The following is an 18819-nucleotide window of genomic DNA, read 5'->3' on the forward strand; positions in this document are numbered from 1 at the left end:
AGACAGGAAGATAATGGAAATTTCCCCAAAAGCGACACAGGCCAAAAAAAATCTGGCAGATGATATAACTCCTCTGCATTCGAAGGAGTTAAATGGGCACAAACACATTATACTGCATTAAAAACGATATTGTGAGGTACTAACTTAAAACATATGTAATTGGTGTGACCTTAAATAAAACTAGGTAGTGCTTAGCCTCTAACAGTTTTCTGCTGTAGGTAGCAGGAGAGGTTTCCGTTAGCTAGCACATCCCCTCTGTATTGGCAGGTGAAAATACTCGCAAACAATGAAGATACAGGTTTCAGGGAGATAAAAATATTGGACAATAGGTGGAGAATAGGGCCTTGAAGCAGAAGATATGAAAATGTCTGAAGTAACCAAGGGTATTCTTCTACCCAATTATAGCGATCGACAAACCAGGATTTCTGAACAAGTATTTCATTTTCTTGCTAAGCCTCGGTTCACATTCTTCTTTATCCTTCATTACATGCGATCGGCTGTGCGGTGTGAGTTTAGCCATACACTTTGTATGGCTAAATTCGCACCGCACCCACAGCAAACACGCACAGGACCCTTTTTGGCAGCCGCATCAGGATCGGATCGCACAGCGGTTCACACTTGTGCGATCCGATTCTGTGCGAACTGCAAGATCGCACTGCGATATGCGATCAAACTGGGGGTGTCGTTAAGATTACATTGACACCCCCAGCGTATCGCATATGGCAGTGTGAACTGCCGGGGGTGCGTTTGCGATGCGGGAACAGGCTACGGATTCGCAGCCTTCCCGCATCGCATAAGTGTGAACCGGGGCTAAAGGTCTTTGGTAAAAGAGGAAGGATCGGATTTACAGTAATTGAAATTATATAGTGTAAAAAAAAAATGATACGGGCAGGATTTGGTAAAGGTAATTTGTTGTCTCTGCATATTTCCACCAAATCAATCTACTTGGGGTTGAAGGGGCTATTTAAAGATGATTTGGGCCAAAACTTTGATGTTCAGACTCAATTACCTCTAACCCCAAGCTTTTCTGTATGCTGTCTGCTATCATATCGAGTCTTGCTTTTAGATGAATAGCTGAAAGAAACTATTTTTATTTCCGAGCACAGCAAAATTCCAAACTGTGCTGTATAGGACCAAAGGAGGTCTTGCCCCTCCCTGCTCCTTGTGATAAGAGAAAATTGTAGAGCTGTCTGTCAGAAAGATTAAATTCATGCTTCCTAGCCATGGCAGAAAATATTTACGGCTGTCCTGTCTACATGCACGCACTCCAGCAATGGCTGACTGCTCACAATTTTCTGAGGTTTGAAGAGGCTGCTTTGAAAGATACAGACCATACCTTATAGACAACTTGTTCTCTCAGATGGTCCTCTTATCCCTAAAAATTAGCATCCATATTGACTCTAATCTGATCTTTCAGGATTTAGGGTTGTTTGCTGTTTACATTTATTGGATAAGCTCCTGTCAAGGTCCCACCGTGCTGCAGGATGAATGTTGACCCCTATATCTTATGACATAGAATCTTGTTCCAGTTTTTGTAAATTAGGGAGTAAAGGAGTACTGAAAGCTCAAAGTGTACCTCCTGGAATGAGTAAGATCACAAGGCCTAGCAAGAGAAATGTGTCTGTCTTTTTTCCCCTGAAGGGTTCATTCACACCACAGTGTATGTCATGAGTACATACAAACGCATTTCACATTATAACTTCAATAGCTTTATTTGTAAAGGAAACTTCAACATAATGTTTCTTGAATTTAAGCAGATTTTACACAGGGGGGAATTTTTACTAAACTGGTGCAGCTGTGCATGGTAGCTAATTAGCTTCTAACTTCAGTTTGTTCAATTAGGCTTTGACAATAAAATCTAGAGGCTGATTGGTTTCTGTGCGGAGCTGCATCAGATTTTGCACCCTCCAGTTTTAATAAATACATAATGCACTGGTATGAACTGCTCCTGTTTAAATACATTGTTATGAGAATATAGATGTGCTTGTGTGTGTTGATCAATGCATGTCAGCACATCTGGTGTGAAAGGGCCCTGAAAGGTTTCCCTAAAACCCCTTAGGGGCAGTAGGTAAAATAAATGCTTCACCTCCCTCTACTTCTTTAAACCCCTTAGGGCAGTAGCTAAAATAAATGCTTCAGTTCCCTCTTCTTCTGCTTAGAATCCCCCTTTTTTATTCTTTACCTCCTTGTCCCATTATGTTTTTCTTCTGAAAGTATAATTTATCTGCTAGAGTCATGAGGAGTTGTCTATATGCACAGAGTCTGCTGAAGAGAAATGCTAACAGCATTAGTGGGGCTCAGTTATACATAATTGGGTTCAGGATGGGCATAGCTTGTATGCCCTTCTTCAGCATATGTTCTTGGTATCTACCTGATGGTAGAACAAACTCCTCGCTACAACTGCAGAGAGGGTGCTAAGGACACAGATCACCTCACAGACAGGAGGCAAAGATGATCAGTTTCCATCACAGGATATGGGGACATTACCAGCCAGAGAAGGAATCTTTTTATTGGCGATATGCAGCATAGGCACAGCATGAAATGCCAAGAATGCTGCAATCTAAATAACCAATGCTGGTTTTATTGTGCCTGATAAGTAAGCTTTAATCTCCTAACAATATTGCAGATATGTTATAATCATGGCCCTTGAACCAGAATTCTTACATACTAAGGTTTCTGTTTTAGCTGGAAAGAAGCACTTGGCTCAGAAAGGTCCTGTGTTGATGGGGATTAGGCTTGGTTGATGGCATCAGTCTGACACCAGTATTAGAAGCTCCTGAGCTCATTCAGAATTCATTGACAGTTACATTTACAGACAGTTGACCCAAATTTGACCAGATTCAAGCAGGTTTTGCTTTCCCAAAGACTTGGATGAGAATGCAACACCCACTTGAAGCAAAAAGAACAGACCCTAACATTGATGTCCATGCAGTGTTGAGAAGGGGAAAAGCAGTGAATGAAATAGGCTTAGCCTCAGTAGAGGCACTTATAGCATACTTTTGGATACAACTGGCACTGAATATTTAATTACATCTAAGGTTTTTGAGCCTGCCATTCAATGACATTCAGAAAAACCGGATACTAGCAACTATAGGGTTTAGAAGAATGGAGCAGCTGCTAAAGCATCTTTTTCATGACTGAATATAGTTTACCATACAAAAATCCCATGTTACATCTGCATACCATTACAGAGAGATCAATTTATTCATATTCAACTTACCAGACACTACATGCATGAGGTTAAAGATGTTGGCTAGAGGCTCAGTCCACTCCCCCACGAAGCTGAAGAAAAGTCGGTCAATGTGGAAAGGAGCCCAGCAGATGGCAAAAACCATCACTAAGACAACTGTAATAACACAGGGTAAGATTAGTATGTGAAATATATTAGCATGTTTTATACTGTTTTTATTGTAGCTAATATACATTCAAAATGTATTTGCAAAGTGTTAATGCTGATCTCTCTCTTCTGATATCTATGCTGATCTCTGTATGCTGATTTAACCACTTACCCACTGGGCACTTAAACCCTCCTTCCTAACCAGACCAATTTTCAAATTTCAATGCTCTCACATTATGAATGACAATTACTCAGTCATGCAGCACTGTACCCATATGAAATTTTCATCCTTTTTTTTCACACAAACAGAGCTTTCGTTTGGTGGTATTTAATTATAATTGGGTTTTTTATTTTTTGCGCTATAAATGAAAAAATACCTGAAATTTTGTAAAAAAATGCATTTTTCTTTGTTTCGGTTTTAAAATTGTGCAAATTTATTAATTTTTCTTCATAAATTTTGTCAAATTTATACTGCTACATATCTTTAGTAAAAATAACCCAAATAAGTATACATTTTATGGTCTTTGTGAAGATTATAGAGTCTGCAAGCTATGGTGCCAATCATTGAAAATTGATCACACCTGATGTACTGACGGCCTATTTCATTTCTTGAGACCCTAACAAGCCAAGAAAGTACAAATACCCCCCAAATGACCCCTTTTTGAAAAGTAGACATTCCAAGGTATTTAGTAAGAGGCATGGTGAGTTTTTTGAAGTTGTAATCTTTTACCACAATTCTTTGCAAAATTATTATTTTTTTTTTCCACAAAATGGTCATATTACCAAGTTATTTCTCACACACTTTATTGGCATACTTGCAACTACACCCCAAAATACATTCTACTACTCCTCCTGAGTATGGCGATACCACATTTGTGGGACTTTTCCACAGCCTGACCACAGACAGAGGGCCAACATCCAAGTAGCACTGTCAGGTGTTCTAGGAGCAAAAATTACACATATAATTTCATGACCCCATTTTGGAAAGCAAACACCCCGATACATAATCTAGGAGTCTTTTGAACATGTCATTTTTTTCCACAAGTTTTTGGAAAATGTGGAAAGAAAATTAAAACGAATTTTATTTTACACAAAGTTTTCCCTTTATAAGATATTTCTAACACATAGCATGTACATAGCAAAAATTACACCCCAAAATACATTCTGCTACTACTCTTGAGTATAGCGATACCACATGTGTGACACTTTTCCACATCCTAGCCACATACAGAGGCCCAACATGGAGGGAGCACCATAATTTCCTGACTTTCATTTACAATTTTGTGAGGCATTGTAGGGCACTGATCAGCACTGTAGCGGCACTCATGTGGCACGGATGAGCATTGATGTGGCATGGATGTGGCACGGATGAGCAATGATGTGGCATGGATGAGCACTGATGTGGCACGGATGAGCACTGACGTGGCATGGATGTGGCATGGATGAACACGGATGTGGCACAAATGAGCACTGACGTGGCATGGATGTGGCACAGATGAGCACTGACGTGGTATGGATTTGGCACTTATGAGCACTGTTGTGGCATGGATGACCACTGATGTGGCATGAATGTGGCATGGATTACCACTGACGTGGCATGGATGTGGCACGGATGAGCACTAACGTGGCATGGATGAGCAATGTGGCATGTATGAGCACTGGCGTGGCATGGATGAGCACTGAGGTGGCATGGGTGGGCACAGATGTGGCATGGATGTGGCATGGATGGAGGCATGGATGGGCACACTTTGGGTATGGAGGAGGCAGCGGATGGCTGCAGCTACAGTTTCTCTCCTCTCCTCACACACTGTACCAATCGTACATGTGCCGGTTTGTTGACAAGTGATTGCTCCGTCATTGGATGAAGTGATCACGTGGGAAAAGGCCGCTGTCATTGGCCCTTTACCACGATCCGTGTGCGCACGAGTCTGCGAGGAGATCATTGTATGCCCTCCCAGAATAAGCCGACCACACTTTAGCCGTCAATCAGCTATGGCCCGATCGGCAAGTGGTTAAAGAGTAACTCCACTTTGGTTAAGAAAAAAGTACATTGCAGGGATTTTATCAAACTTTTTTGCAGATTCCTACCTTTTGTTATTCTGAAGAAATCACTGTGTGTTTGTCTGTGTTCATGTGGTAAGGGCATCTAATGGGAGTGGTTTCATAACTTCTTCCGGACTGCTTCAAGTACATATACTGTGGCAGCGTGGCCCTCCAGCGCAAAATCACAAACTTGTATGTCATTTCGATTTCTGGTTCAGGGGGCGCACATGTGCGCTAGTGGTGACCTGCTCCCACTGTGATTGGGCACAGCGGGGGGCCAATCAGTAGGTCTGGCAGACCTGATGTTTGCTGGAACTTGGTGATTGTTCCCGAGAGAGGCAGAACGGCAGCCTGCTTATTGAAACAAGGCAGATTACCGTTCTGTGAGAGGGGAAGATGGAGATCCTGTGTTTCGGCTAAGCAGGAACACAAATCTCTGTCTTCCCCCAGTCAAAGCACCCCCACACAGTTAGCAAGCACTCCTAGAGAACACATTTAACCCTTTGATCGCCCCTAACGTTAACCCCTTCCCTGCCAGTGTCATTAGTACAAGGCCAGTGCATTTTTTTTTTTTTAGCACTGATCATTGTATTAGTGTCATTGGTCCCCAAAAAGTGTCACCTAGGGTCAGATTTGTCCTCTGCAATGTTGAAGTCTCGCTAAAAATTGCTGATCACCGCCATTACTATTAAAAAAAAAAATTCCATAAATATATCCCATAGTTTGTAGATGCTATAACTTTTGTGCAAACCAAACAATATGCGCTTATTGGGATTTTTTTTTTTAGCAAAAATATGTAGCAGAACACATATTGGCCCAAATTGATGAAGAAATTTGATTTTTTACATTTTTTTATTGAATATGTTTTATAGCAGAAAGTAACAAATATTGTTTGCCTTGAGTCGCAATTGTATTTGCGATATTAATATTTTGGGTTTTTTTGCAATTTTTTTTCCCATGAAAGTGGAGTTACCCTTTAAATGTAATGAAAGAGTAACTTCATTTTGTTGAGAAAAAAATTCTCCCCTCTAGGTGATCTATGTACATTACAAGGATTTTAGCAAACTTTGTTGCAGTGTCCTACCTTTTGTTATTCTGGAGTAATATCTGTTTGTTTGTCTGTGTGCATGGGCAAGAGTCTGTATGGGAGGGGTTTTGTAATTATCAATCAGCTGCTGCACCTGAAGGGCTCTAATGAGGAAAGGGGCAGGGTGTACATCCCTTTAAATTTACATTTTAGATTTTGGTTTCCTTTCAGAATATCTCACCAAAAATAAAATTTTTGTTGCAGGAGATGCAAATCAGTGAGCCAATCACACAAGCAGGAAATGACATACCTAGGGGGGGACGTTCTGTACACCATCTATGTACAGAATGCCTCCAGATTGCCATATTGCCTTGCATTTTACAGAAAATTACGGCGCTATAGATTGAAATAGAAAGGTAATTATTATTTATTTGTTTATTATTTTTTTTGGTAATTTTTAATAACATTTATTTACAATATGACTTGTGTTGCAATTGTATACGCTATATTATTTTTTCTTTATTTGCAATTTTTTTTTTCCCACGACAATTCAGGGCAACACAATTTTAATATTTGTTAATGTATCATTAGCTCCTTATCAGTGCAGTGTTGCATTTATTTTCTCCTTTAAATAATCACAACCTGGGAAACACACACACCTGTGGCTGTGTGTTGGACATCACAGACTGTATTTTGATTGTGCAATCATACACAGGGACAACAGATGGTGTCAACCTTATATGCAGCACTGGTGTTAGTGGGGAGTAGACATACAAAAAGGTATATCTAAAAGCCAAAATTTTAGATGATGGAAGAAAATAAAAATAACATGCTACACTGAAGAGGTTAGGAGCGAATAACACAATAAACATAGTAAAGTCTTGCTGTGCAGAGTTCTTCTTTAATGCAGTCTAAAGACTCTTTTTCGTGATGTTTTACTTTCGGCTGTGGCAAGAATCCAGCGTATACCTGCAGTGGGATTTACTGGTGGATGTGGATGGTTGTGGTTACTCAGCCTGTGCAAAGTAATTACATGCAAGTGTTCGCATGGAATCACACATGAAGCCATTACTTTCAGTTGGGAAAAGATGATCACCCCGGGCACAAGTTTGTGCGTCTAAAAGTTAGTTTAGAAAAGGTCATGCTGAACTTCTGCAGAGAGACCACGGCTTCCACACAGACAACAAAGGTCCTTCTGTGCAGAATGCTAGCAGGGGACAAGCTTAAAAAAATCTATAAGACTTTGAAAATACTTTGTTTTGATGCATCTGGAATGTATTTTTCTGATTTGAACTGATCGTTAAGTTGGGCTTTAATGTATTAACGTTTCTTTATTTGCTTCCAGACTATTAGCTGCACCAAGGTATTATATTTTTTTGGAAGCACTTTTCATCTAACTCAGTTTCTTCACCCTGGCACTTATCTCTGCATACTTTCTAGATATATCCATTTGGTGCCTTGATTGATGTCACTGTCAGTCACAGAATATAAATGACTAGTTGAGAAACCAAGGATATATTTCTGATACTGCAGTGCTGTCAGCAAGGATAAAACATTTCAGTCTATGGATTAACTGAAGCTATTACAAGCAATCTGTGATCTGCACCAGTTGCTTTTACTGGGACAATAATTTGTCTTATTTACTATACATAAGTGAGCTGATCAGATTGAGAAACTGGCATTACTCCTCAGATGCTAATAGTTTCTTTAGGTTTAAAAAATTAAAATGAACCCAAGTATATTCTCCAGCTGCAGGAATCCATGCATTGCTGGAACCTACAAGCTTCTACATGTGTAGTCAGATATATTGCAGATCCCAGGAACTCTACATTGTACATAGGTTCTAAGGGTTCCTGAAGTAATAAATGGCCCACCATGCATTGCTGGAACCTACAAGCTTCTACATGTGTAGTCAGATATATTGCAGATCCCAGGAACTCTACATTGTACATAGGTTCTAAGGGTTCCTGAAGTAATAATTGGCCCACCTATATTTCTATTGGTTCATGTGTAATACCTTACCTGACCAATAATGAGAAAGAAATAGAAGAAAGAGGCAGGCCAAGTGCAACATCAGAAACTGAATTTTCTATGACTATATTATACCCCTCTAAGCATTTCAATGTATGCCTAATTTGGCTATTCCTAATTTATGTTTTAGGTACCTATGGCAGAAGGCGGCTTCTCAGCACTTAAAAGTTAAAGAGTGTCTAAAGCCATTTTTTGTTTGCTTTGGATAGAGTAGGGAAAGGTTAAAAATCTTTACTAGGTCTTGAAATATTTTCTCTGTCCTAGCTGTAGAGATCCACCATCTCGTTTTGTCCTAGTGACCATTGTCACCAGTACAAAAAAAAAACATTTTTAGTGGTCACTGGAAAGAGGGAAATGTTCAAGTGGGTTGTTCTGGTGACAACTGCTGAGAAAAGGATTTCCCTTCCTTTAGAGGGATCCCCTCTCACTTCCTCACTTCACAGGAATGGAAGGAAATTTCTGGGACAGCCAAAATGTTTAGGCTGGGTTCACACAATTGTGAATCGGATGCAAGTTTCCCTGCATCAGATTTGCATGTCAGGAAATTGTGACCGGCTCTCTATGGAGCCAGTTCACATATCTCTGGAGTGGCTCTGGTGCGAATTGCACAGGGGTCCTGTGCATCTTCTGCTCCGTTTCAGGTCCAAATTCAGCCAAAAATTCAGACTGAAATCGGACCTGAAATGGTGAACAGGGACGCACCAGACCTCTGCTGTGAGCTGCTCCTTGTGGCAGTGTGAACCCAGCCTCAAAGAGTTCAATCCCTACTTTTAACAAAAAAGTTCTAACTTTAAATATATATTAGCATTATTAAAAACTTAGAATAGTGACAACAGATAAAAGAGCAAGTAGTCCATCGAGTCAGCCCCTTTGTTTTTTGTTTGTTTGTTTGTTTTTTAATTTTTTTTTCTTTTTATTGTTTTGTTAACTGTTTTGTCTGAGTATGAATCTATATTTACATATAAGCATGGTTGAAGCCATTTACTGTTGACTGGCTCACTACCTCTGCTGGAAGTCTATTCCAAGCACCAACAATGCTTTCAGTAAAATAATACTTTCTAAAATTCGTTTTGAACATTCCTCCAGTTAGTTTGAGGTCATGTCCCTATGTTGTTGATTTTGGTTTTGTATTGAAAAAAACTGACCTCCTGAACCTTATTCACTCACTTGATCTATTTAAAGGTTTAAATCATGTCTCCCCTTTCCCTTCTTTCCTCCAGACTGTACATATAAAGATCCTGAAGTCGCTCTCGATAGGTTTTATCCGCTAAAGCTTTCACCATTTTAGTTACCTGTCTCTGGACTCATTCTATCTTATCAATATCTTTTTGCAAGTGAGGTTTCCAGAACTGGACACCGTATTCTAAATTAGGTCTCACTAAAGATCTATATAGGGAAATCAGGACTTCCTTTCTCTTGCTGGTGATCCCTCTAGTGATGCATCCTAGAATCGCATTCGATTTCTCCACTGCCTGGTCAAACTGTTTGCGCATTTTGCAGTCATCTGAAATAAGTACCCCCAAATCTTTTTCCTCTGTAGTGTTGGGCAAAACTGTATCCCTAATGTTGTACTCTCACAAGGGATTCCTTTTCCCTAGGTGCATTATTTTATATGTATGTTTCATTAATGTTTATTACATATTTTCATAATGGCAAATTAATACAGAAAGAAAAAAGCATAAATGTGTAGCACCCTACAGGTAGGTGCTAGGTAAATGTATAGTGGGCCTTGTCTGCCTAACAGCAGGGCTGTGATTTATTTGGCTAGGGTGTCAGGGCTTCCAGATGTGCCTGCTGAGGGGAGAAGTATCCCCACTGGCTCCTGTGAGAGGCTTCTCATAGGGCAGTGTGGGAAGCCCAATCAGGGGATATGGTGTGCCGAGAGTCTGCGGAGAGTGAGAGGGGTCCAGTCCCAGGAAAGCTTACACAGGTGGTGAGTACTGAGGATTGCCACTGGGGGTCTGCCTAGAGTCAGAGGGGACCACTCCGGAAGAGGTTCTGGGATCCAGTGTCAGCTAGCTACAAGGAGGTACCTAGGTTGAGGACCCTGAAGTTACAAAGGGGATATTAGTCAGTGGACCCTGAAGAGTTACAGTCAAGTGGGCATCTGCACCCTGAATTGTATAGAGTGTGTCAGTTGCAAGTACAGCTATGCAGAGTTCTACTTCATACTACCTCAGGCTGGCCAAAGCAGGGGACAGTATTCAGTGATTTATACAGCATAACAGTGTCAGAAATTCTACAGTTTCACAGTTCTGGATCTTCTGGACTTTCAGTCGAGGATTCAGCACTTCTATCAAGTTGCAGTGTGTACTCAGTGCTAGTGAGCGTTGGCTAGCGCCGGCTGGCGTCAAGGAAGTGCCAACGGGCATTTTCAGGATCAAAGTCCCAATTGTAATTAGTTTGAGCCTAAAGGAGTATCCCACTCATTCCCTTCTCCCATCTCCTTTAACTTATAATAAAAACCACAAACAAAGATGCCGGAGTTGTCATTGCTTCAGTTGTCACACCCAGGGACTCAGCTCACATGGGCTGCAGAGGATTCCGGTGTAACGTGAGAATTACCTACCCCGTGAGAAAAACCTACCCTTGTCACTTCCGGCCAGGAACAGCTGAGCAGCGCAGCAGTGCGCATGCTCTCAGCCCCGGATACCTAATGGAACAACTCAGGAGCTGACTAGTGCGCATACGCACTAGTATGAAAATATCACGGTGTACCGTGAACAAAACCTACCCACGCAGCGGTTACATAAAACAGCTGTGCTGCAATACGAGTCATCTCCGCTCCTGTCCCTGGCACTTCCCTGATCTTGGCTAGTAAATATAAAAGCGGCTCTCGGCTCTGTGATTTATGTTTTCATACACCCGCCGCTGCTTTTATATTTACTAGCCGAGAGCAGGGAAGTGACCGGGACAGGAGCGCAAATGACTCGTATTGCCGCACAGTTGTTTTAATGTAACCGCTGCATTACATACAGTGCCGTGAACCGGAAGTGACGAGGGGTAGGTTTTTCTCACGGGTAGGTAATTCTCACGGAACACCGGTACTAATGGCAGACCCACATCAGGCCACATGCCTGGAAACCTTGCTACATATGTAATAATATTGAAAAATTCTGATATGTAACAAGGTAACGCATGGAAAGCCAAAATTTTACATGGAATAAACAGCTTACTCTGATGTCTTACAGAGGGGTGTCCAACCCATCCAGACACCCCAACGGGACCATACTGTGTCTCGGGGGGGGGTCCCTGCATCTAACCTGCCCTTTATCTGTACTCCAATAGATTTAGGTACAGTAACGTTTATTGAAATATGGAACATCAAAGATATGTTGTTGAAGAATAAGCATAACCTAACATTGTACGACTTAAGTAGTGATTGCCAGATGATGTGGTATTTTGTGAACATCTGAGTGTGGTGCCATTTACATTTTTATGAGAGAAATGCGAGGGGTATTGGGTTTCCATGAGTATGCAGGGTCAGGGTTATTGAATTAGATGCAGCTGGGGCATTATTTTACATTTAGAAACATTTAACTGCCGTTTCCACTGCTTTGACCAATCTTCCAGCAATACCAAATCTTGCTCCATGTTACATACACCTCCAGGGATATAAATCCTATTACACACCTTTTGTATCTTTAGCAAAAAGACATACCTTGCCCAACAAACCTTTAGTTATATCACTTGCATAGATCAGGACCTAATATGGAGTATTGTGGTACACCACTAGTGACTGGTCTCTGTTCTAAGTGAACCCTATTTACAGCCACACTCTGGTATCTAACCTTTAGTCAACTGCCATCTACTAAACCACCCAAGCCCCCAGAGAGTTATATATTGTAAAGTAACTGGTATTTATTTGAACTCAAATAATAGTATTAAGTGAGGAGTCACAAAGAAAACCACAATCTAAAGACAATGCTGTCAGAAACAGAGGGGAAATGAAATGCTACAAAATGCTGAAAGAAAATGGATGGCCAAAATTTGTTGGCAGCCCATGTAGGCGCTGGTTTAGATTGGCAAGGCCAATAGGAGTCCCTTGGCATTCTGTGAGAGATAACATAGTTGTTTAATTTCATAATTAGAAAGGGCAAATAGAGACAGTCCTTTAAGGTCAGCCTTGCATAAAAAGCAGCTTTTTTCTCGAACAGCCTATCTCAGACTTTTTATCCCCAAGCAACCTTTAAAAACCGTTCAGGGGACCCTTGAAATTATTTTCTCATCTACAGCTTGTGGTACATTAGTGTGATCAATGACTTGTAGCTATAGCAATAAATGTGATTTATATAACAAATACAAACGCTGATACAATAAAAAACAGAATTCCATATTAAATATCAGAATGACGGTCACAAAAACATTGAATTTGCATGAGTGCTTAGTGGTATTGGTGCTCATTGCAAAACTCCAACACTAGATTGGTGTTCAGTGCTTGGTGTTTAGTGTACACAATTAATTTTGCATTGGAGTTTAGGGACACACTTTAACTTTTTATTACTGTTTAGGGACAAACTTTGCCTTTTACTGGTGTTCTGGGAAAAACTCTAATTTTTAATTTGTGCTTAGGGAAAAACTTTAACGTTGCATTAGTGTTCAGGGACAAACTTTAACTTTGTATTGGTGTTTAGGGACAAACTTTAACTTTGCATTAGTCTTCGGGGCCAGCCATACACTGGCAGGTGGTCCATCAGATATAGCTGACTGGAGCTGTGGATTTACACCTTGAATGGATGAACCCTCCTTCTCCTAGGCGCTCTGTTTCCAAAAATTATTGCATAGCTCAAGGGTCTTATTCATGAAAATATCTGAAGGTAAAATACTTCTGTTCGTCACATCACATTCTTTTTTCCATGTTTCTGTAAGTCACAGCAAGCAGGAGAGGAGTCAGATTAGCAAGAACTGCTAGTAATTTGCCCAAATCTTTATTCCCTCTTTGCTCTGGTCTAGACAGGAGAGAGGCTCCCACTGTGCATGCACTGGGGACCACACAGGCTGCCTGAGCTGGGACTGCAATGCACATGAGCACGGACTCTAGGCAGCAGTTAGCTGTCATGGTTACACGGACATGTGGCATGACTTTACCAGAGAGCCAAAATGATAAGCCTATGCTCTCGTACCTTCACATCAAGCATCCTGTCTCCCTGACAAGCAATGGCTTGGTCATAGCTACATGGGGAAAAGTGAAGCCACTGTTTGGCAGATATAAATCCTTGATCTAGCAAAAGACAAACAAACCAATGTGGACAACTAGTGTCAGTTTGGCCTCGGTAGAAAAATAATCCTTCTTTATTTCACAAAGGTAGTCAGATATATTTCCTGAATTGAACTGGTATAATGCAATGCATTAGTAATTATAACTAAAAATATCATTTAAAACGAGAACACATTCAGTCTTTTTAAAGGGACCCTGTTGCCAGACCATTCATTTTAACAACAGTCTTCCCATATGATATGTGGATTTTACATATTTTAAACACGTTATTTACTTACAACAGACATAAAACTGCTGATGGGTACTGCCATCTTAAATGTGTTGTTGGGAGCCATAGCAGACTCAATCTTTTCACTTAAGTGACATTCCCCTTTGACCCCCCAGGAGCTACATAAAAGGTTGTGACTGGGTGTTAGTCTCAGATTATTTCCTTGTAGTGCTGATTTTCTACAACTAGATATCTTCATGCCTTAATTAAAATTCTGTTTAAGAGAAGTAATACCTTTTTATTCTGTCTTCTAGAGGGAAAACATGCATGGCATCAGTGTATCCTCTGCCATTAACTTTGGGTACCATCTTGGGGATCCTGTGTCTGTACAGACACAGAGTTCTAGAGTTCGGATTTGGGCAGCCCTATTTGCCACAGAGAGGATTTGTACCTACTTTGTCAGTTGGGGGAGTCTTGCAATGTGAGAAAAATGGGTAGGGAAAGAGACCCGCTTATCAGGGAGAGATAGGTTGAGCTTAGCTTCAGGATCCTGTGGAGAAGAGACAGTTTGCGGACACCCGGATACCTCCTAGTGATAGGAAGAGGGAACTACTCTGCATGTAATCAGCATGCCAGTCTTACACTACCCCGTGCAAGTTGGACAGCAGAGCATCCCTTGTCCCTTGTAGCTGGTACAGTGAATGACCACAAGCAATGCTGGTATAGAAAGCCAGCCCTAAACATTCTACTAATTGTAAGCACCGTATGCCTACTGCACTACTGAAACTGTCCTATGCTGTATGTTGATAAGTTCCCAGTTTATAAAGTATATTCTGGAATAATGTTGAACAATATTTTCCATGGCTGATTACTGTGAAAAGTAAAAGAGAAAACGTGTGTCGTCTGATCCCTCTGCTACATAGCTGCATGTAAGCCACACTCACAAGATTATGTAGGGAGGTGAAGGAATTGATGGAGAAACTGGGCCAGCACAGAAAGTAATTATATACTTCGAGGGGAGGAGAGGGCTATATTGTTCAAGGAGGGAGGGGGCTGTGCTATGACATAGACTCTTCCTGTAGGTGTCAAATTTTCCAAAAAGTTCAGAAGAACAGGGCAAGTAAACAAATCCAGTATGGAAAGAAAAAAATGCTGCAAGCAAGCACCTAAAATGTTTGATATTTCTGTGCCTCCCCCTGCAATTTTTTAATTGGTGACTGGGTTTCCTAAAAGTAAGTCTATCAATATCTAGGTTCCCAGACTAACAATACTACCTAAATCGAAGGGCACCTAATGAAATTTGCATGCAAACTAAACGTCTGCTTATTTCACAGTCCCCCACTTAACAATAAAATCATTAGGTGATAAAATGATGGAACACTGGAAGTAAAAATTTGTCACATCACATTTTGGCAACATCACTGGATTTTTCTGTGGATCCTGGGAAAGGTGGACATCCCTAATCCTGCAAGAATGCACTCTTGCACAATTTTGGAGTATTATCTAGTGAAAGCTTTTCCAAGATCCTGCCTTAAGGCCCAATGATGTCATCAATGCCCACAGGAAGCTGCTGAAAGCTGGGGTGTAAAGTAACTATTTTTAATTTGGTTTTACGTTTTATTATTTATTGCTTTGACTTAGCTTTTTTTCTTTACTTTGGGGGCAGGGGGAATTTTCATATTGTTTAAAAAATTCCTAACATACATGCCCTAAGTCCAGCTGTCTTCTGGCCAGTTCAGTGATGTCATTGATCTTTCCTCTTCTTGTCTATTGCAGTGGTGGGTGGTCTACTGAAGGCACTAAAGGGCACAGTGCTGCAGTAATTTGAGCTCAGTGCAGCGTGTTGATGCACCTTCCGCCAAGATGGCGTAGGAAAGGAGGTTGAATGATGCTGGCTGTCATGTATTTTTCAGTGTTGACATTTTTTAAAAACTTTCTTTGAAATGTCCTTGTCCATCTGTGTTTCAATAATTCTGAATACTTTTGTCATCACCAAAATTCCAACAATACATTTAAATACCTACCAAAAATTCCTACCAAAAATTCAAAGCGGTATCAACCCAAAACCAATGGTTTTGCTACAGGTGGGCAAGGTGTGTGTGTGGGGGGGGGGGGGAATTGCACCCCCTAGGTTATTCCTTGTGCCCCCTCCCTGATAGATAAATTAGGTTGCTGAGCAGTCAGGGGAAATGAGAGAAATTCGATTTTGGAGTCAAAGAAGCTCACCCTTAGTACCGCATCACTAACCTTTCATCACTTCTAATGCTGCAACTGTTGACCTAAAAAATTGTGGACACAGCCTGCTTGTGAGTGACATTACACACATAGAATATATCTATATATATATACACATATATACTGACAAAAAAATACGTAGAAAAAAAATCACATGTATACTGTTATCATATACAGAAAAATGTTCAGAGCGCCATTGGCGCCAGGCGGTCTGTTCTCATCCGATCTCTCATAGAGGGAGCGCGGCTCTGACAGCTCCGTCTCTGCACACAGAGCGGAGACGGAGCTGTCATCGGCCTGCTCAGCAGGGATCGGCGGATCGATCCCCGCTGAGCAAAACTGAGTCCGTTGAATGCACCACCCATCTGAAAGGGGCCTTAAGTGATTTGTCTCATCCATGTAAACTGATACATTCTTCCAGACAGCTGGAGCTTGCAATGAAAAACAACAGACTTACTAGACAGATCACCAGATTAATACAGAGGAAAGAGAGCCTAAAAAAGGAAACTAATATAGCCATCACATCTAAGAACTGATAAGCCGAAATATAATAAATATTTGCTTTTGGGTTTAATACCGCTTTAAAGGTCAAATAAAATGAATCTTGTAGTGTTGATTCTACTGGTCATCAAGGCAGCACTGCTCATCAGAAGAAAAAGAAAGTAAAGAGAACCTGTGAAATTGCTAGACCAGACCAAAGCCATCCAGAAAATAGATGCAGGGGTGATCCTTTGAGGGAAGGACAAGCAAGAAGGAAGGACCCAAGCTCTAACTTTGACATTTTAAAGGTGGCTGCTACCTGTCAATCCCCTTTGCTGCATCCATTCAGGTTCCTGGTAGTGTTGGAGCTTGGATGCCCCTCATCTCTATTAGCCCATCACTGTTTTCAAATGCCTCCTTGACCTGTGTTTTCAGGAAGGACCAGGCAAGCTTTGACTCCAAAGGAAGTGGAAGCAACCTTGTCATCACCTTGTAGCTTAGCAGAGATTGATAAAACTGCATATCAGGCTAAAAAGGAGTCAATTAAAAAAAAAAACTAATCAGAGATCCAATCAAGACACACAATTCATGTATGGGGTTTAGTATTGAGCCTCCACTTATTGGTTTCTGGAAGATGAAGAAGATAAATGCCTCCTGGCTTACCTAAATATCTTGAAAAAGGGTTGGTTTTTTACCATTCTCTTTTTTGTTCCATGCCTGGACCCTTTTGTTTATTATAAAGATTTTTTTTTATTGTTGCTGCACTTTTATATGTTCATAAAGAAAAGTATAATGGACTGAGGACTGTGAATAAAATAGACTCTCAAATACTTTTGAAATTGCTAGAAAAACAGTTTTTGATCATTTTTTCTATATACTCCCATTATACACACAAGTATTACGATACACAGCACATAAGTACACTTCATATTTTACTTACAAAGCATCTTTGTGATTGATTTTCGAGATGGCCTCTGTCCATTCACAGACATTTTATCCACTTCCAGCGAGCGATCCCCCTTTAGCTGAACAAGAATACAAGTTGAAAATGTGTAAAGAAATAGCTTTTGAGATAAAATGCAACAGCACAACTATGTTGAGAAAGTGTCCATTAACTCGACAATGAGAAGTATACATTGGAGCGCAGAGAATATTGTGCCATCAATACATCAATCATTTAGTACAGCAGGGGGTGAGAATTACTGTTACTCATCATCTTCTGTGTTTTTTTAGCCCACACAGGGAAATCTGATTTTTCCGCAAACTGATATTACGTTAAAGGATATCTCCAGGCAGGTATAAAAAAAAATTGAATCATTTCAGTTCTGTAGTTAAATATATTTTTGTAAATATAAGCAGTTTTAGTACCTGGATATGACTTAATATCAGCCTTATACAGTCCCTGTATAGCAGAGTTCAGACTGGGAAATGGAGAAGCAGAACACGCTGATATGAGGAGAGAGCAGAGTGATAGAGCAGTGAGCTCCTTTCAGGAGGATAGAGACCTGTAGATGTTAATGGACTACAGCAGATACAAATAAGGTCTTCTGCCCCTCAGACATGGCTGTGCAGTGTGGTAAAAATTGTGTAAGACCGCATTCACACTAGTCCGACTTGGACCGCAACTTGTCAGCCTGACAAGTCGCGGTCCGTCACGCTCCTATTGTGCGGTACAGGAGCCGTTCTAATAGGAGCGACACAAGTCGCTCCGACTTAGAAAAAGGGTCCTGTACTACTTCGGGGCGACCTGGAGCGACTTGCATAGACATTCATTTTATGAAGTCCGTGCAAGTCACGCCGAAGTCGCGCTGCACGCGACTTCACAGGTCGCCCCCTAAGTCGGAGCGACGTAGTGTGAACCGGCACTTATTAAGCTCATAAATAGATGGAAAAAAATGTAATTCCTTTGGAAGGTAAAACAACTCCTATATATGTGTTTTATTTGTGTATTTTGCTGTTTCCCCTGGTAAAAAGATGGAAACAAAATTAGAAACAAAAATAAATAGCTTGTTAAAGTAAGGCTCCGTTCACATCTAGGCGTTTTGGGGCGTTTTTGGGGCGTTTTTCTGCTCTAGGATCAGCTCTCAAAATGCCCAACAAGACAAATCCTATTCATTTCAATGGCCCCTGTTCACATCTGAGCGTTTTGACGCTGTATACAAAACGCCCAACGCTCAAAAAAGTACATGAGCTTCTTTTTGGGCAGATTACAGGCGTTTTCCATTGAACTCTATTCAATC

At 40.8% G+C, this 18819-nt stretch overlaps 1 protein-coding gene across 1 annotated transcript in view; it reads right to left on the reverse strand.

Moving 5' to 3' along the window:
- Nucleotides 1–18819, reverse strand: part of NMUR2 (neuromedin U receptor 2) — a 67520-nt gene that overhangs the window by 19213 nt on the left and 29488 nt on the right. Inside the window, exons 2-3 of the mRNA XM_082257163.1 lie at nucleotides 17520–17604; nucleotides 3221–3346 (exon numbers count right to left, since the gene is read on the reverse strand). Coding sequence (XP_082113289.1) covers nucleotides 3221–3346; nucleotides 17520–17604 — 211 coding nt within the window. The remainder of the gene's footprint in view (nucleotides 1–3220; nucleotides 3347–17519; nucleotides 17605–18819) is intronic.

The sequence above is a fragment of the Pelophylax lessonae genome (assembly GCF_965119305.1).
Source record: "Pelophylax lessonae genome assembly, chromosome: 4".
Lineage (NCBI taxonomy): Eukaryota > Metazoa > Chordata > Amphibia > Anura > Ranidae > Pelophylax > Pelophylax lessonae.